Below are 23031 nucleotides of genomic sequence, written 5' to 3' on the forward strand. Positions count from 1 at the left end.
ATATAATGCGGTGGTGTTGAGTCGAATAGGCTTCTATGTAGGTGTGCTCTTAAGTGTCACTGGGGTTCTTATTCACAGTTTGGAAAAAACTTGCTATGTAAGTTATAAAACCGATGAATAATAATTAATGCAATGTTACTGAGTCACTCATTAAGTCTCGTGGGATGTATCATTGTTAAACTTAATTATTGGGTGTGGTGATGCCTCTGTCGAATCCATCCATTAAGTTCTCATAGACGGATTCTTCTGTGGATATTAACCAGCTACTGTCCTGTACCATCCATGAGCAGACATGTTTAATTTTTTTTTTTTTTAAGAAAACTGGTATTACATTTGTTAACATTAGTAATTGAAGACCTGTCCTTATTTATTACGTTATTAAAACTCCCAGTTCATTCGTTTAATGTAGATAATTCCGAGAACACACCCAAAGTGGCAGGCTGTAATTATTGCATGAGACCTTGGCCATGGCCGTGTCTGTTAGTCTACGTCGTGCAGTGCAGGTAAGGCACATCTCATCCAGAACGAGCGCACAGTTAAGAGGATGTTCATGACGGCTGCAGTGCAGCTAAATGGCCTTTAGCACTTTAGAAATATATATGTTAGTAGTTTAGAAATGCCGATACATGTCAAGGTTCACCACGTGGAGCATTGCAGAGCCAACCTATCTCGCATTGTGATATCAGAGTGGCCATCTTGAATGACCTTGACCTCGACTTTTAAAATTGGCCAACAATATGCCAAAATTGAGTTAAAAAATTGCAAAAAAAATCGCCAAAATGACTCAACATTTTCAGTTTTAAGGAAAAATTATTCGCAAGAAAATATTAAAAATAATAACTATCCGTCTTGAAAAAAAAAAATTATTTCGAGAGAAAGTTTCCTATTTTATGTCCCCAAAAGTGCCGGTGGCTCAAATGACCTTAAAGGTGTTTACAACTACTAAGAACAAGCCGCCATAAGCTGCTTCGGTAATAACCTCAACTACAGGATGCATTGCCGCCATCTTGTATGCCATCTGGCTGCTGTTGCCTCCCTCGCCCCGCACCTCGACTGGCTGCTTCTCCATTTAAAAAAATGTCTCTCCGACCAAATTCCGGGAGTGGACAGAAGTGAGTAGCAGACAAACTAAAATTAAGGCTGCACGGTTAGCAGTGATACATGAACTCAAATTACAAAGGAACACATATTTTTTTTAATTCACGAGAATATTTTACCATGCGCAAGCGTGTGAACGAATGTACGGCGCATGGATAATCAAAATATGCATTTGCAGGTAAAAATATAACAAACTTGAAAAATAATATTACCTAAAGAGCAAAATGAGAAAAGTGCAAAATGATTACACGTGTGTCCATATCAAAAAGAAAGGGACCCAACATTGAATAGTAAAATTTGGAACTACACCACTGACTGGGACACTTGCGATTCGATACTTTTTTTGGTTGAAAATGACTATAAACTTAAAACTATACAAGATTTAAGATAATAATTAATTTAAAATAAAACCATATAAAGTCCATTAAGTTCGTAATACGGGTCCTGGAGCGAAGGTAAGTAAAACAAGTCTAAATCCAGTGAACTTAAGTGAGATTCACTTATTATTTTATTAAGCTGACCAGCAAAAATGAAATTTAAAAATTATTCTTTGCAAAATAGTTGTGAAATTCATACATAATCCTTAAACTGCCAAGGAGGATGCACTACGCAGTAAAATTCTACGATTCAAGTAGATGATGTTCAGGTACAGTGACGTCATTCTGGATGCATTTGAAAGTCAAAAGGGCAACACCGGTGTAAAATACGGCGCGAATGGCGTAGAAAAGTTTTTTTAACCTGATCCACTTATCCACTTACTTGAAACCCAGTGTTGTCAGCGTGGTGCAGAGCGTACTCATGGCCCGTCTACTTATACCATCACACTTCACGATAGGGACCGGAAAAATTCGCGGGTTCAATGACCTGCAGGATGAACTCCATAGTTCTACGTACACTCGGTCAAATGCCACCCACTCATTGGCTGCTGTGTTTGTGAGACGTCCCAACGTAGCAGCCTGTGATTCGATAAAGCTTTGGTATCGTGTTTCTCATTGGCCCAGAGCCATCCAGGTGAGTTGTGAGCCAATATCAGAGGCAACACTGAGGTATAACTATTTGTATTTTAGCCTATCGCGAAATGAATTCGCGAATTTTTCCGGTCTCTACTTCACGATCCTTGATTTGCAAGTGGGCGAGTAGAGCTCAACTGCATCTCTAGTAGACAGAGGGAAAATACGCACGGCACCCAGTGAATAGCCGACAAGCTAGCACTACAAACACTCGTGAACTCGTAAAGTCATAAACCGCTGTTCAGCTGCAAGTCTTTATAGTAGACATATCACGTGGACTCATGTTTCACTCGCGAACTCCGCGCGGGAGAGCCAATGCCAACTCGCACAGTCCGGCGCCCCCCCCCCCCCCCTCGCCCCGCTGCATGGGTCAGTCGGCAGGTGGCTTTCATGGAATAAGGATCTATCGACATTTTTTTAATTTATCTCTTAGTGGGTTAGAACCGAGGACATCAAGGCGTGTGATTTAAATATTATTTTATTAAAATGCGTTTAATAAAATTGTATTATAATGTTTGAATTTTTTTCCAAATTTCTATCATAAAAATTACGGATTTCCAAGATGGCGGCCGTAACAAAAGGGCAACGGTGTTTTTAAAGATTTTTTTAAAATTTTATTGATAAATATTTTTTATAATTTTTAAATTTTTTCCCTATTTTCTAGCTTTAAAAATACGGATTTTCAAGATGGCGGACATGACGTCATACTACCTGATAATATATATGCTATGAAAAAAGTGGTGGGGGTCAGTCTGCCAGCAGCCTCCATGAGGGAAGGATCGGTCACTATTTTTTTTTTTTAATTTTTGCCCTCACTGGGTTTGAACCGAGGACTCCGAGTTCCATGTCGTAAAAGTATGCTTTAAAAATATTTTTATTACAATTTTATTTATTGATTTTTTTATGAATTTTAACATTTTTTAAATTAAAATCGGTTAATAAATAAATATTTTCAAGATGGCCGTAACGGAATTTGCAATGGTGACGTCATAATCCTAGTCAGTGGCTTAGAGCGGCTAGCTCTTAGGACTTTTAAACCGCTTTTATGAATATGTGTTCTTTGTAAGGCAAAGTATTTTAAGGTTTTTAGAAATCCTAATTTTTGAATTTTTGTGGAAGAAAACGAGAAATTTTTCCTCAAAACGGGATATTTTGAGTCATTTTGAGTCATTTTTGAGGAATTTTGGAGTCCAAGATGGCCGCCGTGACGTCAGAGGTCGGTCGGTCATTGACCCCACCACCACCACGCGCCTGGTGCCTGGTGCCGGACAGGCCAACCTATACTACTTTGGTTTGATCTAATACTTATATATATTTTTTAAAATTGTTTAAAGAGCCATAAATGTTAAAATACCAAACGATATCCTAAAATTATTTCAGCTAGTAGCCTCAGCGAGTGCTATTCTAAACCAAAACTCATCAAAACCGCGAGCCAACTGAATCTAAAAACTAGAAAGGAAACTTCAAAGGGTTATCAAAACATCATAAAAAAGTTGCAGTTAAATGATCTCGAACGCACTCACAGAATGCTGCCGAAACACGACGATCCCACAGGTACTGAGTTAAAGTTAAGTCCCAAGGCAAGCTGCCTCAGTGGAAGCTACCAAAGGGAGGATATCTAATTGCTAATCTTATAAAATTTACTCTCCCTCACATGCGCATGCACGGAGGGGAAACGGTGGGTAAGGGGCAAGGAGGGGAGGAAGTTCAAACTAAACGGAAGGGGAACAGAACTGTCTCCACCCAGAGTCCATGTCACACAGCGGCGCCAACATTCAAACATATTTAGTTTTTCACTTGCCGATGGTCCATCTTTATTAACATTGTAATTAAATATTGTTTTAATGAATTTTTATTTTTTTCCCAAAAAAATTCTGATGATAACGGATTTTCAAGATGGCGGACATAACACCATCCAAAATGGCGGCGACGGCATCCTAATGATCAAGGTCGTGACTTGTGCAGCTTAGGGGGCTAGTTTTTAGGAGTCTTAAGCCACTTTTAAGACTTTTCAAGCTACCAGCACTTATTTTGCGGAATAAGATGGGAATTTTTCCCTCGAAAAGGAAAATTTTCTCTCGAAAAGGGAATTTTTTATTTTTCAGATTTTTAAAAATATTTTCTGGCTGAAGTGTTTTCCTAAAAACTGGGATCTATGAGTCATTTTTTTGAGAATTGTTGGCATTTTTTTAAGATCAAGGTCATCCAAGATGGCCACCGTGATGCCACAATCCAAGTTGTGATCGACTTCACATGGTTCCACCTGCAGAACCCTGTGCCAGTATCAGCATGTATATACTACTACGGTTTCTTAGTTACACCTATCTATGATTAGAAAATTATTGTTTTGTTTTCCTACACGATTTTTGACTACGAAAACAAGTGTTTTAAATTATGAGCGATCTGAAAGAAAATATTTTATAGGTTTACTATAGGAAAGTGTGATATATCCTTGTTATTTTGATAAGATGCCTTGAGAAAGAAATCATTGAGAAGGTATGAGAGATTGCGATAGGGCGAAATATGTGCAAGAGGGTGTGAGAGTATAGAAACAGGCGTGAAAGAGTTAGAAAGGGCATAAAATGATGTGAGAGGGTATGGGAGTGTGTGAGCAGTGTAGGTAAGAGGGCTGAGAGAGTGTGATAATATAAGATGATGAAAGAGGGTGTGAGATGGCACGATGTAAATAGGAATGAGAAGAGTTAGGAAGATATAAGAGGTGTGAGTGTGTAATAGGGTGAAAAAGGGCTAGTGAAGGCAAAGGAGATATTAGAGTGTCTGAGAGTTTGAGAGTTCATGATAGGGCGCGAAGGTGTAAGAGATAGAGAGAGTTTACAGTCACGAGACGCCGAGAGAATGTCTTGAGATTTTGGGAGAGCGTGAGAGGTCGTAAGAGAAAAATGAGAGAACGTAAAAGAGTGTGAGAAGGTGTAAGAGGTGCGAAAGAGCGTAATAAGTCGTGAAATGAAATGGGTGCGAATGTATGTGAGAGGACATGAGATAGTATTGGAAGTTGTGAGAGAGTATTAGATGGCGTGGAGACCATTATAAGGCGTGAGAGAGCATTAGAAGGCGTGAGAGAGCATTATAAGGTGTGAGAGACCATTAGAAGGCGTGAGAGAGCATTATAAGGTGTGAGAGGGTGTTAGAGGGTGTCAGGGAGCATTAGAATGTGTTGGAGAGCATTAGAAGGTGTTACAGAGCATTATAAGGCGTGGAGACCATTAGAAGGCGTGAGAGAGCATTATAAGGTGTAAGAGGGTGTTAGAGGGTGTCAGAGCATTATAAGGTGTTGGAGAGCATTAGAAGGTGTTAGAGAGCATTATAAGGCGTGGAGACCATTAGAAGGCGTGAGAGAGCATTATAAGGTGTGAGAGGGTGTTAGAGGGTGTCAGAGAGCATTAGAAGGTGTTAGAGAGCATTCAAAGGCGTGAGAGAGCATTATAATGTGAGAGGGTGTTAGAGGGTGAGAGAGCATTAGAGAGTGTCAGAGGGCACAGTGTTGCGAGAATGTTGCGAGTGCATGTTAAAGAGTATGTTAGAGTGTTAGGCGGAATTGCTCTGATGCCCCTGGCTCTTTGATGCATGTTCCGCAGGATGTAAGTGATTGGCGACGATTGAGTGCAATACGTCACTCTTGGGCTAGGTCGTGTGTTGGAGCAGCTGGTAGATGGCGTGTGGCCGGTCAGGATGTCTCCTCCACTTGCCCCAAGGTTTACTTCCTTCTAGCGATCCATCGTGCTTGTGCTCCATATCTGCACTCTACTCATGGTTGTTTCAAGACTGGGGGTAGTCAGTAAACTACTATAGATATATAATACTACAGTAATCCAGTTCAGTGAATACATTTAGATGTATGCTTGCATATTTAACATATTACACCTAGCATAGCTGTATACTTATTATGTATATGCATATTCGTAACCATTATATGCTAAGCATATTATTATGCAAGACTTAATATATGTATGTATATATATAGTCTAAATGTAAAATTCGCTGAACTAGGTGTAGCAAGACTTTAGTTCATTTTCTCCATTTGCTCCTGATTTATCTAGTTAATATTGTGATGGTTGTATCTATGTGCTCCTGATTACTTTGGTAATATTCTAATAGTTTTTTTTGGCAAGATTGCTGATTGTGTTCTCCGTGTGCTCCTATTTATTTCTGAGAATTTTTTTCTTTCTATATGAGCCATGCAATTGTATCAGTTTCCTTTAGTTGCTGAATTCCTGTTACCAAATCAGCACTTACAATTATTATTTTTTATTTTGTGGACTTCAAACGAATTAGAATACATTACTGAGTCGATGACTGACTTGGGACGGCTGAGAAACACTAACATGCAAGACAATTTCCCTTAGACTGCAGCGTGCGGGTCTAACCTAACACTAAACAGAGGAGGCAGTCGCCTAGAATAAGCCTCAGCAAGAATGTTAACAGAGCAAAATAATTAACGTGACCTAGGATTTGCGAAAAGAAAGTTGCCTCAAACATTCAAAAACATTTGCTAGGTTCAAAATAGTGTTGCGTTTACACACCAGTATGACAATCCCTAGTATAACTAAAATATTAGAGTACATTGTATTAATAGTGCTGCGGCACGACAAAATAGTAAAACGTAAATTAGTCTCCATTGCTGTAATCCAATAAAGGAAGTCTACAATACTTAACATACATTTAAGCTGGCTGAAAAAAATGGTAATTAAAAATGTAATTATACATGTACAAATATGCGTAATATAAGTAGTTAAATACAGTCTGTTAAAGCCCTTGAAGAAATAAATGTAACAGACTAAAATATATACAAAATTAGGTCCTGTGGATTCACGAAAAAAAAGTCAAACTCCAATACCACCGAAACTGTATTTGCGGCGGTATCACTATACATAGTATAAAATAATGTCGCTTCCCGCTGTCTGTCTGTCCCTATGTATGCTTAGATCTTTAAAACTACGCAACGGATTTTGATGCGGTTTCTTTTAATAGATAGAATGATTCAAGAGGAAGGTTTATATGTATAATACATGCATAATATAGTAGAGAAACACTGATAATGTTTGAGGTTTCTAATGTGATGTAAATACACATTTTTTTTTTGCGCTGGCTGGCTGAACCCTACGAGATAGATCAAAATAATGTACTACAGTATTGTACACCTTAAAAAGGTCTACAAAATGTCCGCGATGGTATATGTATATCTCTTAGGGATAACCCACAATAACTATTTTTTATCCTTTACTTTTTACGAGAAATAATGGCTTATTTACGAATCGATTTTAAGCAATACAGCATTAATCCTTATCCAATTAAGTACCTTAAACACATTGTGCAATTGATATAGATCAATATGGCCCTGTACAGCATGTAATTTAAATGCATGTTTTCGAAGATACTACAGATTTAAAATGCAGGGACGTAGCGGCTGCGGCGTTACCGGCCGGGGGGCCTATAAATAGCGCGTCTAATGACAAAAAAGCTGTGAACGTTGTATATGAAGACATTCTGTAGTATATTTAGTATCAGCATTGCACCCGTGCGAAGTCGGGGTGGGTCGCTAGTAAGACATAAACGAAAGTGTTCCGTGCTTAGAATACTCGTCGGTGAGAAAGTCACTTGTCTGACGAATGGCGTTGCAGGTCTCGTCGGTTATGCAGGCAGCGAAGGTACGCCTGAGTGTTCACGCCCCGTCACACGCCCTCGTCTTTGTCGCCGGAGCTGCCTACAGCTCGTCCAGTTAGCTTTGTTAGCGAGGCGGCTGTCTCGCGACCCACGACTCGCTGGTTGAGGTGCCCTACAGTTCATTAGCCCCAGCATAGTCTCATGCGCGAACATCAAAGAAGTTTAGGTAGAGGTATAGCCTGCTCAAACAGAAGTTCAATATTGGGTGTAAAGAAAAGAGAACGGTTCAGAAATGCACTCATGCTTAGAACACAAAGCCCAATTATGCTTGTAGTTAAATAAGTCTTTTAAACTATCAAAGTTCCAGTGCTTCTTACAGTGCAAACCAAACGATCGCTGTTCATGACTAATAGGGTCGTGATAGAACTAGGTAACATTTCGGAGTTGAAAGCTTAACAAAAATCTGAGCCTTAGCTTCAAAAGTATGTGTGTGTGTGTGTGAGAGAGCACAAAGTTGATGCAGTGCCATGCAAAGCTAAAGTGCATATTGGCGCACCACACACGCAATTACCAGCCCGATGCTCGGTTGTATCGCATCCATCCTGAAACTATAACGATGTTCTTTTGCGCATCTATCTCTGTCTCTATCTAACAATTTGTGACATCACTCTGGTTTAGTTGGTATAAGGAAATGTACGTTAAACTGTTTTTACATGTTCTTGAAACGGCGATTATGAACAAATGTTGAAGTTTTGGAGCGGTTTGATTTCCATTAAAGTAAATTCGAAGATACATATGATAACATTATTAATTAGTTTAATTGCCTAATTTATGTCTAAATAAGTTTCTTGTCGGTGTTTTTTGACGTGACGTCTAATAAATCGATGAACGCCGGCTGCACGCACGAAAAAGTGTCCCGTAACGCACATTGTCCCGTTACGCTCATTGTACGCTTGCGCCGCATCTATCTCTCTTCCACTCGATTGGAACAACCATCTATTAGACTTTTTCGAGGCACATTAACTTAAACACTCCCATTCGTTTCCTACTTTTCCTATCATCGTCCTATCCTTAACAGAATAACACAGATTGGAAGAAGTTAAATAGCAAACATGTATAAAAGTTATAGTTAAAATAATCTCTTCGTTAAAGTAATAAACATATTTGAATTAATGAGTGCAAATAAAAGTAAATTTATCAATTCAATTGTAGATTCCATTTCACTTAATCTTTGTATCCATACAAAATAGTATGATAATTCAATAAAAATGATTCAATTTTATTCATAAAAGTATGCAATCATTTCATCAATGTTTTGTTATGACGTTGTCACGTTAAACTATCGTCCGTAAACCGACTTTACAGACAACCAATTTTTTTTTTAAATTAAAATAGATATGCAACACAATATTGGCCAAAATAAGCTATGCATTTGTAACATTGACTCCAGTTAATGGTTTGCTACGACCATGTCGAGTGCAAATCGTCGATGAATACATTCGAAATAACATCGTTTATATGAGTAAAGAAACTGTCTGTAGTAAGACACTACTGCGCGGGGAAATTAAGTGGTAATTATTAATGTTAAAAAAATAGTTTACTATCTTACGAAAAAGCCACTTATTTCAAAAACCAAGGTTAAAAAATTAATATTCTGTCATCCTTGCGATATAAAAGATCATAAAAATGTTTCTTTTTTTATATCATTACACAATTAATTTTTGTAAGTTTAAAAAAATTCTGACAAACTCTTTGTACAGTTTTAACTGCAAATCTGCCACCTAGCTTCCCTGAACTTACCTAACACACCGTAGACTTCACTACTGCAGCTTGTATCCCTATTGAAAATAATCTGTGTTCCTTGGTGGTATGTGGACAGACTATTGTGAGCAGCTGTTATTTCCTGCTCACTACGCACAATGATTGTAACATCGCAGGCATAGCCAATGCATGTTAATTGGTTCCCATTAATGCTCAGGCCTGAGAGAGTGGCAGTGAACTTCCTGATAACGGGCTCAATGTGTATTACGAAAAACACCATCGAGAGTGGGCATCCTTGTCTGACCGATGATAGGATCGAAAATTCGTCACCGAATCTGCCGTTGATAGACAACCTCGAAGTTATGTTCCCACGGAACATACATAAGATTGCCAGTATTGTTGGTGGGAAGTATAGGTGCTGGAGCGCCCTGTCCAGGAATGGCCAATTCACCCTGTCGAAGGCTTTCTCGAGATCAATATTCAGAAGAGCTCCAGTTCCCTGTGTTCCTCTGAGCCACGCCCCTGACTTGACAATAATTTTAAACATATTCCTGAAACATTTCAACTTTGGTAAAAGTTTAAGGCATTGGTAAGAATCAGACATTTACCAAGCACCCAAACGAATGAAAAAAATATTTATTATAAAAAAAATAAGGAATGGAGACACAATTAGGACTAATATATTTTCACTAAACTTTCATTTAACACAATGTTGATGACGGGCTGAACTACTACTATCGCCGTTAGTTCGCAGGCCGCTGCGAGCTTCACTGAGCGGACGAGACACGCCAAGACAAAGGAGAGGAAGTTACCAGGTCTGTCTGATTGACCGTGATCTCAGAAACACACGTTTTTTGTAACACTATGGTAAAGATACCAACTTAAACAAATCCAAACTAATAATTCCATACAGTTCTGAATAATGTGTTGCAGGTTTGTCCAAATGTACTTGCAGGGAAGTTAAGTTGCGTGTAAATATTTGACGTTGTAATATTTTGTAGTAAGAGTGTCAAAAATGGGACTGTGTTTATTACCAAAGAGATTAAGCCACATTGTATGCATGAGCAATTTCCTGGGACAAGGAACAAACGGTACGACTTGGAGATTTACCTTAGGACCTAAGGACAAACAAAAATGAAAAATATGAATGCTGGTCACACGAGAGTCCTTTGTGTCCTCTCGGACTGCGCTGTGATTTCAGAGCGGACATGCAGGGAGTGTACTATAGCCCCACCCTACTAACTGTCATTTATGTTAGCTTAATTAATTATTTTGCTCGCACATGTTCATAAATCTTTGTAAATTATCTGGGTGTTCCTAAATGTTCGTTTCACAATAATACATACTTACCCTTGATAATTGAATATTTCTGGGCTTAATATAATCATTTTACCAAAATAATTATAAACTCTGTAAAAATGCACTCATTTGGCAAAGATTCATCTTTAAAAAAGTCTCCGCTATGTAACTTGTCTCGGATGTGTCAGTTCTTAAAAGTCGTACCAACGGTCTACTTATCCTCCCGCCTCTGTTCATTTGTCAACAGAGTTCGAAAACAACTTCACGTGGCTGTCAATGTCCGTAAACAAACATCATGTGATGCTCTTTGCAAGTGACAGTTGGCAAATAAATGTGTACCAGAGGTAATTCTTTTAAGAACTGTCAGATTTGACCCAAGTTACATGTAAAATGCTATATGTATTAGTTACTATAATTTGATACTAAGCTATTTAAAATGGAAGAGAACAAAATTCATTACAGTATTTTTGCCCACATAATATTGTTTTATAATTATTTTGCTCAATAAAATAATTTTCTTGTAGGGACATGTCCTGATGAGAAGTAGTTTTATATTATATGCTGTTGAGAAATCTTGTCATGGTTGTAAATCCTTCGCCAGAGCGAATATTAATTTTGTTACATTGAAGCATTCTCATTCTGTCAGTCTGAAGTCCGTACTAAATTCTCTTTCAATTTAGTACTCTATTTTTAAATTTAATTTATATTCTTACCACATCAAAAAACCGAAGAGTAGTAAAACTGGAAATTCGAATGAGCAATTATTATTGATTTTCGAGCGAATTTGATATTATTTACAGTTAGAAAGACAAAATTCTAGAAAATTAAGACTAAAATAACGCATGAATGTATCTGGCATTTTAAACTTATTCTCTCGGGGAAGGATCTAGTTTTTGTTAACTTTAATGTGCTTTTCGCCGCCTTAAAAGAATAATACGAAAACAATTAGTGAAAATATAAAATTTTAATCAACAATATTTGTAATCCATATGCTCGACCAAAGGGAAATAAATCATAAAATCCAAAAGTTCATCCTTAACTAAACATAAGCAGAACTGTGAAATGTTTGTAGTTGTGAAACATGCTCGTGCCTGATGCAGACGCACCGGTGTGCGACCATGGCGGCGCTGGTGCTGCTGCTGCTCGCTGCTGCGTGCCAGGCCATCCCTCGGGAAGAGCTGTATCCTTACGGCCAGAGCCTGGACGCCAGCCTGCCCCGCGAGCTGGACGACTGCGCCAGTCCGGAGATCACGCTGCGAGTGCCCATCCACTTCTACGGCGAGGTCTACCACTCCGTCTATGTGAGTGCCACCTCTCCCATCACATAGTGTTCTAGCTCTTCGCTGTGGCGAGGTCTACCACTCCGTCTATGTGAGTGCCACCTCTCCCATCACATAGTGTTCTAGCTCTTCGCTGTGGCGAGGTCTACCACTCCGTCTATGTGAGAGCCACCTCTCCCATCACATAGTGTTCTAGCTCTTCACTGTGGCGAGGTCTACCACTCCGTCTATGTGAGTGCCACCTCTCCCATCACATAGTGTTCTAGCTCTTTGCTGTGGCGAGGTCTACCACTCCGTCTATGTGAGTGCCACCTCTCCCATCACATAGTGTTCTAGCTCTTCACTGTGGCGAGGTCTACCACTCCGTCTATGTGAGTGCCACCTCTCCCATCACATAGTGTTCTAGCTCTTCACTGTGGCGAGGTCTACCACTCCGTCTATGTGAGTGCCACCTCTCCCATCACATAGTGTTCTAGCTCTTCACTGTGGCGAGGTCTACCACTCCGTCTATGTGAGTGCCACCTCTCCCATCACATAGTGTTCTAGCTCTTTGCTGTGGCGAGGTCTACCACTCCGTCTATGTGAGTGCCACCTCTCCCATCACATAGTGTTCTAGCTCTTCACTGTGGCGAGGTCTACCACTCCGTCTATGTGAGTGCCACCTCTCCCATCACATAGTGTTCTAGCTCTTCACTGTGGCGAGGTCTACCACTCCGTCTATGTGAGTGCCACCTCTCCCATCACAGTGTGTTCTAGCTCTTCGCTGTGGCGAGGTCTACCACTCCGTCTATGTGAGTGCCACCTCTTCCATCACATAGTGTTCTAGCTCTTCGCTGTGGCGAGGTCTACCACTCCGTCTATGTGAGTGCCACCTCTCCCATCACATAGTGTTCTAGCTCTTCACTGTGGCGAGGTCTACCACTCCGCTGTGGCGAGGTCTACCACTCCGTCTATGTGAGTGCCACCTCTCCCATCACATAGTGTTCTAGCTCTTTGCTGTGGCGAGGTCTACCACTCCGTCTATGTGAGTGCCACCTCTCCCATCACATAGTGTTCTAGCTCTTTGCTGTGGCGAGGTCTACCACTCCGTCTATGTGAGTGCCACCTCTCCCATCACATAGTGTTCTAGCTCTTCGCTGTGGCGAGGTCTACCACTCCGTCTATGTGAGTGCCACCTCTCCCATCACATAGTGTTCTAGCTCTTCACTGTGGCGAGGTCTACCACTCCGTCTATGTGAGTGCCACCTCTCCCATCACATAGTGTTCTAGCTCTTCGCTGTGGCGAGGTCTACCACTCCGTCTATGTGAGTGCCACCTCTCCCATCACATAGTGTTCTAGCTCTTCGCTGTGGCGAGGTCTACCACTCCGTCCATGTGAGTGCCACCTCTTCCATCACATAGTGTTCTAGCTCTTTGCTGTGGCGAGGTCTACCACTCCGTCTATGTGAGTGCCACCTCTCCCATCACATAGTGTTCTAGCTCTTCACTGTGGCGAGGTCTACCACTCCGTCTATGTGAGTGCCACCTCTCCCATCACATAGTGTTCTAGCTCTTCACTGTGGCGAGGTCTACCACTCCGTCTATGTGAGTGCCACCTCTCCCATCACATAGTGTTCTAGCTCTTTGCTGTGGCGAGGTCTACCACTCCGTCTATGTGAGTGCCACCTCTCCCATCACATAGTGTTCTAGCTCTTCACTGTGGCGAGGTCTACCACTCCGTCTATGTGAGTGCCACCTCTCCCATCACATAGTGTTCTAGCTCTTCACTGTGGCGAGGTCTACCACTCCGTCTATGTGAGTGCCACCTCTCCCATCACATAGTGTTCTAGCTCTTCGCTGTGGCGAGGTCTACCACTCCGTCCATGTGAATGCCACCTCTTCCATCACATAGTGTTCTAGCTCTTCGCTGTGGCGAGGTCTACCACTCCGTCTATGTGAGTGCCACCTCTCCCATCACATAGTGTTCTAGCTCTTCGCTGTGGCGAGGTCTACCACTCCGTCCATGTGAGTGCCACCTCTTCCATCACATAGTGTTCTAGCTCTTTGCTGTGGCGAGGTCTACCACTCCGTCTATGTGAGTGCCACCTCTCCCATCACATAGTGTTCTAGCTCTTCACTGTGGCGAGGTCTACCACTCCGTCTATGTGAGTGCCACCTCTCCCATCACATAGTGTTCTAGCTCTTCACTGTGGCGAGGTCTACCACTCCGTCTATGTGAGTGCCACCTCTCCCATCACATAGTGTTCTAGCTCTTTGCTGTGGCGAGGTCTACCACTCCGTCTATGTGAGTGCCACCTCTCCCATCACATAGTGTTCTAGCTCTTCACTGTGGCGAGGTCTACCACTCCGTCTATGTGAGTGCCACCTCTCCCATCACATAGTGTTCTAGCTCTTCACTGTGGCGAGGTCTACCACTCCGTCTATGTGAGTGCCACCTCTCCCATCACATAGTGTTCTAGCTCTTCACTGTGGCGAGGTCTACCACTCCGTCTATGTGAGTGCCACCTCTCCCATCACATAGTGTTCTAGCTCTTCGCTGTGGCGAGGTCTACCACTCCGTCTATGTGAGTGCCACCTCTCCCATCACATAGTGTTCTAGCTCTTCACTGTGGCGAGGTCTACCACTCCGTCTATGTGAGTGCCACCTCTCCCATCACATAGTGTTCTAGCTCTTCACTGTGGCGAGGTCTACCACTCCGTCTATGTGAGTGCCACCTCTCCCATCACAGTGTGTTCTAGCTCTTCGCTGTGGCGAGGTCTACCACTCCGTCTATGTGAGTGCCACCTCTTCCATCACATAGTGTTCTAGCTCTTCGCTGTGGCGAGGTCTACCACTCCGTCTATGTGAGTGCCACCTCTCCCATCACATAGTGTTCTAGCTCTTCACTGTGGCGAGGTCTACCACTCCGCTGTGGCGAGGTCTACCACTCCGTCTATGTGAGTGCCACCTCTCCCATCACATAGTGTTCTAGCTCTTTGCTGTGGCGAGGTCTACCACTCCGTCTATGTGAGTGCCACCTCTCCCATCACATAGTGTTCTAGCTCTTTGCTGTGGCGAGGTCTACCACTCCGTCTATGTGAGTGCCACCTCTCCCATCACATAGTGTTCTAGCTCTTCACTGTGGCGAGGTCTACCACTCCGTCTATGTGAGTGCCACCTCTCCCATCACATAGTGTTCTAGCTCTTTGCTGTGGCGAGGTCTACCACTCCGTCTATGTGAGTGCCACCTCTCCCATCACATAGTGTTCTAGCTCTTCACTGTGGCGAGGTCTACCACTCCGTCCATGTGAGTGCCACCTCTCCCATAACAGTGTGTTCTAGCTCTTCGCTGTGGCGAGGTCTACCACTCCGTCTATGTGAGTGCCACCTCTCCCATCACATAGTGTTCTAGCTCTTCGCTGTGGCGAGGTCTACCACTCCGTCTATGTGAGTGCCACCTCTCCCATAACAGTGTGTTCTAGCTCTTCGCTGTGGCGAGGTCTACCACTCCGTCTATGTGAGTGCCACCTCTTCCATCACATAGTGTTCTAGCTCTTCGCTGTGGCGAGGTCTACCACTCCGTCTATGTGAGTGCCACCTCTCCCATCACATAGTGTTCTAGCTCTTCACTGTGGCGAGGTCTACCACTCCGCTGTGGCGAGGTCTACCACTCCGTCTATGTGAGTGCCACCTCAACCATCACATAGTGTTCTAGCTCTTCGCTGTGGCGAGGTCTACCACTCCGTCTATGTGAGTGCCACCTCTCCCATCACATAGTGTTCTAGCTCTTCACTGTGGCGAGGTCTACCACTCCGTCTATGTGAGTGCCACCTCTCCCATCACATAGTGTTCTAGCTCTTCACTGTGGCGAGGTCTACCACTCCGTCTATGTGAGTGCCACCTCTCCCATCACATAGTGTTCTAGCTCTTCGCTGTGGCGAGGTCTACCACTCCGTCTATGTGAGTGCCACCTCTTCCATCACATAGTGTTCTAGCTCTTCGCTGTGGCGAGGTCTACCACTCCGTCTATGTGAGTGCCACCTCTCCCATCACATAGTGTTCTAGCTCTTCACTGTGGCGAGGTCTACCACTCCGTCTATGTGAGTGCCACCTCTCCCATCACATAGTGTTCTAGCTCTTCGCTGTGGCGAGGTCTACCACTCCGTCTATGTGAGTGCCACCTCTCCCATAACAGTGTGTTCTAGCTCTTCGCTGTGGCGAGGTCTACCACTCCGTCTATGTGAGTGCCACCTCTTCCATCACATAGTGTTCTAGCTCTTCGCTGTGGCGAGGTCTACCACTCCGTCTATGTGAGTGCCACCTTGCCCATCACATAGTGTTCTAGCTCTTCACTGTGGCGAGGTCTACCACTCCGCTGTGGCGAGGTCTACCACTCCGTCTATGTGAGTGCCACCTCTCCCATCACATAGTGTTCTAGCTCTTCGCTGTGGCGAGGTCTACCACTCCGTCTATGTGAGTGCCACCTCTCCCATCACATAGTGTTCTAGCTCTTTGCTGTGGCGAGGTCTACCACTCCGTCTATGTGAGTGCCACCTCTCCCATCACATAGTGTTCTAGCTCTTCGCTGTGGCGAGGTCTACCACTCCGTCTATGTGAGTGCCGCCTCTCCCATCACATAGTGTTCTAGCTCCTTGCTGTGGCGTGGTCTACCACTCCGTCTATGTGAGTGCCACCTCTCCCATCACATAGTGTTCTAGCTCTTCGCTGTGGCGAGGTCTACCACTCCGTCTATGTGAGTGCCACCTCTCCCATCACATAGTGTTCTAGCTCTTCGCTGTGGCGAGGTCTACCACTCCGTCTATGTGAGTGCCACCTCTCCCATCACATAGTGTTCTAGCTCTTCGCTGTGGCGAGGTCTACCACTCCGTCTATGTGAGTGCCACCTCTCCCATCACATAGTGTTCTAGCTCTTCACTGTGGCGAGGTCTACCACTCCGTCTATGTGAGTGCCACCTCTCCCATCACATAGTGTTCTAGCTCTTCGCTGTGGCGAGGTCTACCACTCCGTCTATGTGAGTGCCACCTCTCCCATCACATAGTGTTCTAGCTCTTCGCTGTGGCGAGGTCTACCACTCCGTCTATGTGAGTGCCACCTCTCCCATAACAGTGTGTTCTAGCTCTTCGCTGTGGCGAGGTCTACCACTCCGTCTATGTGAGTGCCACCTCTTCCATCACATAGTGTTCTAGCTCTTCGCTGTGGCGAGGTCTACCACTCCGTCTATGTGAGTGCCACCTCTCCCATCACATAGTGTTCTAGCTCTTCACTGTGGCGAGGTCTACCACTCCGCTGTGGCGAGGTCTACCACTCCGTCTATGTGAGTGCCACCTCTCCCATCACATAGTGTTCTAGCTCTTCGCTGTGGCGAGGTCTACCACTCCGTCTATGTGAGTGCCACCTCTCCCATCACATAGTGTTCTAGCTCTTCACTGTGGCGAGGTCTACCACTCCGTCTATGTGAGTGCCACCTCTCCCATCACATAGTGTTCTAGCTCTTCACTGTGGCGAGGTCTACCACTCCGTCTATGTGAGTGCCACCTCTCCCATCACATAGTGTTCTAGCTCTTCGCTGTGGCGAGGTCTACCACTCCGTCTATGTGAGTGCCACCTCTTCCATCACATAGTGTTCTAGCTCTTCGCTGTGGCGAGGTCTACCACTCCGTCTATGTGAGTGCCACCTCTCCCATCACATAGTGTTCTAGCTCTTCACTGTGGCGAGGTCTACCACTCCGTCTATGTGAGTGCCACCTCTCCCATCACATAGTGTTCTAGCTCTTCGCTGTGGCGAGATCTACCACTCCGTCTATGTGAGTGCCACCTCTCCCATAACAGTGTGTTCTAGCTCTTCGCTGTGGCGAGGTCTACCACTCCGTCTATGTGAGTGCCACCTCTTCCATCACATAGTGTTCTAGCTCTTCGCTGTGGCGAGGTCTACCACTCCGTCTATGTGAGTGCCACCTCTCCCATCACATAGTGTTCTAGCTCTTCACTGTGGCGAGGTCTACCACTCCGCTGTGGCGAGGTCTACCACTCCGTCTATGTGAGTGCCACCTCTCCCATCACATAGTGTTCTAGCTCTTCGCTGTGGCGAGGTCTACCACTCCGTCTATGTGAGTGCCACCTCTCCCATCACATAGTGTTCTAGCTCTTTGCTGTGGCGAGGTCTACCACTCCGTCTATGTGAGTGCCACCTCTCCCATCACATAGTGTTCTAGCTCTTCGCTGTGGCGAGGTCTACCACTCCGTCTATGTGAGTGCCGCCTCTCCCATCACATAGTGTTCTAGCTCCTTGCTGTGGCGTGGTCTACCACTCCGTCTATGTGAGTGCCACCTCTCCCATCACATAGTGTTCTAGCTCTTCGCTGTGGCGAGGTCTACCACTCCGTCTATGTGAGTGCCACCTCTCCCATCACATAGTGTTCTAGCTCTTCGCTGTGGCGAGGTCTACCACTCCGTCTATGTGAGTGCCACCTCTCCCATCACATAGTGTTCTAGCTCTTCGCTGTGGCGAGGTCTACCACTCCGTCTATGTGAGTGCCACCTCTCCCATCACATAGTGTTCTAGCTCTTCACTGTGGCGAGGTCTACCACTCCGTCTATGTGAGTGCCACCTCTCCCATCACATAGTGTTCTAGCTCTTCGCTGTGGCGAGGTCTACCACTCCGTCTATGTGAGTGCCACCTCTCCCATCACATAGTGTTCTAGCTCTTCGCTGTGGCGAGGTCTACCACTCCGTCTATGTGAGTGCCACCTCTCCCATAACATAGTGTTCTAGCTCTTCGCTGTGGCGAGGTCTACCACTCCGTCCATGTGAGTGCCACCTCTCCCATCACATAGTGTTCTAGCTCTTCGCTGTGGCGAGGTCTACCACTCCGTCTATGTGAGTGCCACCTCTACCATCACATAGTGTTCTAGCTCTTCACTGTGGCGAGGTCTACCACTCCGTCTATGTGAGTGCCACCTCTCCCATCACAGTGTGTTCTAGCTCTTCGCTGTGGCGAGGTCTACCACTCCGTCTATGTGAGTGCCACCTCTTCCATCACATAGTGTTCTAGCTCTTCGCTGTGGCGAGGTCTACCACTCCGTCTATGTGAGTGCCACCTCTCCCATCACATAGTGTTCTAGCTCTTCACTGTGGCGAGGTCTACCACTCCGCTGTGGCGAGGTCTACCACTCCGTCTATGTGAGTGCCACCTCTCCCATCACATAGTGTTCTAGCTCTTTGCTGTGGCGAGGTCTACCACTCCGTCTATGTGAGTGCCACCTCTCCCATCACATAGTGTTCTAGCTCTTTGCTGTGGCGAGGTCTACCACTCCGTCTATGTGAGTGCCACCTCTCCCATCACATAGTGTTCTAGCTCTTCGCTGTGGTGAGGTCTACCACTCCGTCCATGTGAGTGCCACCTCTTCCATCACATAGTGTTCTAGCTCTTCGCTGTGGCGAGGTCTACCACTCCGTCTATGTGAGTGCCACCTCTCCCATCACATAGTGTTCTAGCTCTTCGCTGTGGCGAGGTCTACCACTCCGTCCATGTGAGTGCCACCTCTTCCATCACATAGTGTTCTAGCTCTTCACTGTGGCGAGGTCTACCACTCCGCTGTGGCGAGGTCTACCACTCCGTCTATGTGAGTGCCACCTCTCCCATCACATAGTGTTCTAGCTCTTCGCTGTGGCGAGGTCTACCACTCCGTCTATGTGAGTGCCACCTCTTCCATCACATAGTGTTCTAGCTCTTCGCTGTGGCGAGGTCTACCACTCCGTCTATGTGAGTGCCACCTCTCCCATCACATAGTGTTCTAGCTCTTCACTGTGGCGAGGTCTACCACTCCGCTGTGGCGAGGTCTACCACTCCGTCTATGTGAGTGCCACCTCTCCCATCACATAGTGTTCTAGCTCTTTGCTGTGGCGAGGTCTACCACTCCGTCTATGTGAGTGCCACCTCTCCCATCACATAGTGTTCTAGCTCTTTGCTGTGGCGAGGTCTACCACTCCGTCTATGTGAGTGCCACCTCTCCCATCACATAGTGTTCTAGCTCTTCGCTGTGGCGAGGTCTACCACTCCGTCCATGTGAGTGCCACCTCTTCCATCACATAGTGTTCTAGCTCTTCGCTGTGGCGAGGTTACCACTCCGTCTATGTGAGTGCCACCTCTCCCATCACATAGTGTTCTAGCTCTTCGCTGTGGCGAGGTCTACCACTCCGTCTATGTGAGTGCCACCTCTCCCATCACATAGTGTTCTAGCTCTTCACTGTGGCGAGGTCTACCACTCCGTCTATGTGAGTGCCACCTCTCCCATCACATAGTGTTCTAGCTCTTCGCTGTGGCGAGGTCTACCACTCCGTCCATGTGAGTGCCACCTCTCCCATCACATAGTGTTCTAGCTCTTCGCTGTGGCGAGGTCTACCACTCCGTCTATGTGAGTGCCACCTCTCCCATCACATAGTGTTCTAGCTCTTTGCTGTGGCGAGGTCTACCACTCCGTCTATGTGAGTGCCACCTCTTCCATCACATAGTGTTCTAGCTCTTCGCTGTGGCGAGGTCTACCACTCCGTCTATGTGAGTGCCACCTCTCCCATCACATAGTGTTCTAGCTCTTCGCTGTGGCGAGGTCTACCACTCCGTCCATGTGAGTGCCACCTCTTCCATCACATAGTGTTCTAGCTCTTCGCTGTGGCGAGGTCTACCACTCCGTCCATGTGAGTGCCACCTCTCCCATCACATAGTGTTCTAGCTCTTCGCTGTGGCGAGGTCTACCACTCCGTCTATGTGAGTGCCACCTCTCCCATCACATAGTGTTCTATCTCTTCCCTGTGGCGAGGTCTACCACTCCGTCTATGTGAGTGCCACCTCTCCCATCACATAGTGTTCTAGCTCTTTGCTGTGGCGAGGTCTACCACTCCGTCTATGTGAGTGCCACCTCTCCCATCACATAGTGTTCTAGCTCTTCGCTGTGGCGAGGTCTACCAATCCGTCTATGTGAGTGCCACCTCTCCCATCACATAGTGTTCTAGCTCTTCGCTGTGGCGAGGTCTACCACTCCGTCTATGTGAGTGCCGCCTCTCCCATCGCATAGTGTTCTAGCTCTTTGCTGTGGCGTGGTCTACCACTCCGTCTATGTGAGTGCCACCTCTCCCATCACATAGTGTTCTAGCTCTTCGCTGTGGCGAGGTCTACCACTCCGTCTATGTGAGTGCCACCTCTCCCATCACATAGTGTTCTAGCTCTTCGCTGTGGCGAGGTCTACCACTCCGTCTATGTGAGTGCCACCTCTCCCATCACATAGTGTTCTAGCTCTTCGCTGTGGCGAGGTCTACCACTCCGTCTATGTGAGTGCCACCTCTCCCATCACATAGTGTTCTAGCTCTTCGCTGTGGCGAGGTCTACCACTCCGTCTATGTGAGTGCCACCTCTCCCATCACATAGTGTTCTAGCTCTTCGCTGTGGCGAGGTCTACCACTCCGTCTATGTGAGTGCCACCTCTCCCATCACATAGTGTTCTAGCTCTTCGCTGTGGCGAGGTCTACCACTCCGTCTATGTGAGTGCCACCTCTCCCATCACATAGTGTTCTAGCTCTTCGCTGTGGCGAGGTCTACCACTCCGTCCATGTGAGTGCCACCTCTCCCATCACATAGTGTTCTAGCTCTTCGCTGTGGCGAGGTCTACCACTCCGTCCATGTGAGTGCCACCTCTCCCATCACATAGTGTTCTAGCTCTTCGCTGTGGCGAGGTCTACCACTCCGTCTATGTGAGTGCCACCTCTCCCATCACATAGTGTTCTAGCTCTTCGCTGTGGCGAGGTCTACCACTCCGTCCATGTGAGTGCCACCTCTCCCATCACATAGTGTTCTAGCTCTTCGCTGTGGCGAGGTCTACCACTCCGTCTATGTGAGTGCCACCTCTCCCTCACATAGTGTTCTAGCTCTTTGCTGTGGCGAGGTCTACCACTCCGTCTATGTGAGTGCCACCTCTCCCATCACATAGTGTTCTAGCTCTTCGCTGTGGCGAGGTCTACCACTCCGTCTATGTGAGTGCCACCTCTCCCATCACATAGTGTTCTAGCTCTTCGCTGTGGCGAGGTCTACCACTCCGTCTATGTGAGTGCCACCTCTCCCATCACATAGTGTTCTAGCTCTTCGCTGTGGCGAGGTCTACCACTCCGTCTATGTGAGTGCCACCTCTCCCATCACATAGTGTTCTAGCTCTTCGCTGTGGCGAGGTCTACCACTCCGTCTATGTGAGTGCCACCTCTCCCATCACATAGTGTTCTAGCTCTTCGCTGTGGCGAGGTCTACCACTCCGTCTATGTGAGTGCCACCTCTCCCATCACATAGTGTTCTAGCTCTTCGCTGTGGCGAGGTCTACCACTCCGTCCATGTGAGTGCCACCTCTCCCATCACATAGTGTTCTAGCTCTTCGCTGTGGCGAGGTCTACCACTCCGTCCATGTGAGTGCCACCTCTCCCATCACATAGTGTTCTAGCTCTTCGCTGTGGCGAGGTCTACCACTCCGTCTATGTGAGTGCCACCTCTCCCATCACATAGTGTTCTAGCTCTTCGCTGTGGCGAGGTCTACCACTCCGTCCATGTGAGTGCCACCTCTCCCATCACATAGTGTTCTAGCTCTTCGCTGTGGCGAGGTCTACCACTCCGTCTATGTGAGTGCCACCTCTCCCATCACATAGTGTTCTAGCTCTTTGCTGTGGCGAGGTCTACCACTCCGTCTATTTGAGTGCCACCTCTCCCATCACATAGTGTTCTAGCTCTTCGCTGTGGCGAGGTCTACCACTCCGTCTATGTGAGTGCCACCTCTCCCATCACATAGTGTTCTAGCTCTTCGCTGTGGCGAGGTCTACCACTCCGTCTATGTGAGTGCCACCTCTCCCATCACATAGTGTTCTAGCTCTTTGCTGTGGCGAGGTCTACCACTCCGTCTATGTGAGTGCCACCTCTCCCATCACAT

At 45.8% G+C, this 23031-nt stretch overlaps 1 protein-coding gene across 3 annotated transcripts in view; it reads left to right on the forward strand.

The window, feature by feature from the left end:
- The window catches only part of LOC134538547 (nidogen), a 183762-nt gene that overhangs the window by 1516 nt on the left and 159215 nt on the right, over positions 1 to 23031 (forward strand). For all 3 annotated transcript variants that reach the window (XM_063379965.1, XM_063379966.1, XM_063379967.1), the window contains exon 2: positions 11891 to 12091. In XM_063379965.1, the coding sequence (XP_063236035.1) occupies positions 11909 to 12091 (183 nt within the window). In that variant the 5' untranslated portion in view covers positions 11891 to 11908. The remainder of the gene's footprint in view (positions 1 to 11890; positions 12092 to 23031) is intronic.

Source organism: Bacillus rossius, chromosome 13 (genome assembly GCF_032445375.1).
Source record: "Bacillus rossius redtenbacheri isolate Brsri chromosome 13, Brsri_v3, whole genome shotgun sequence".
Lineage (NCBI taxonomy): Eukaryota > Metazoa > Arthropoda > Insecta > Phasmatodea > Bacillidae > Bacillus > Bacillus rossius.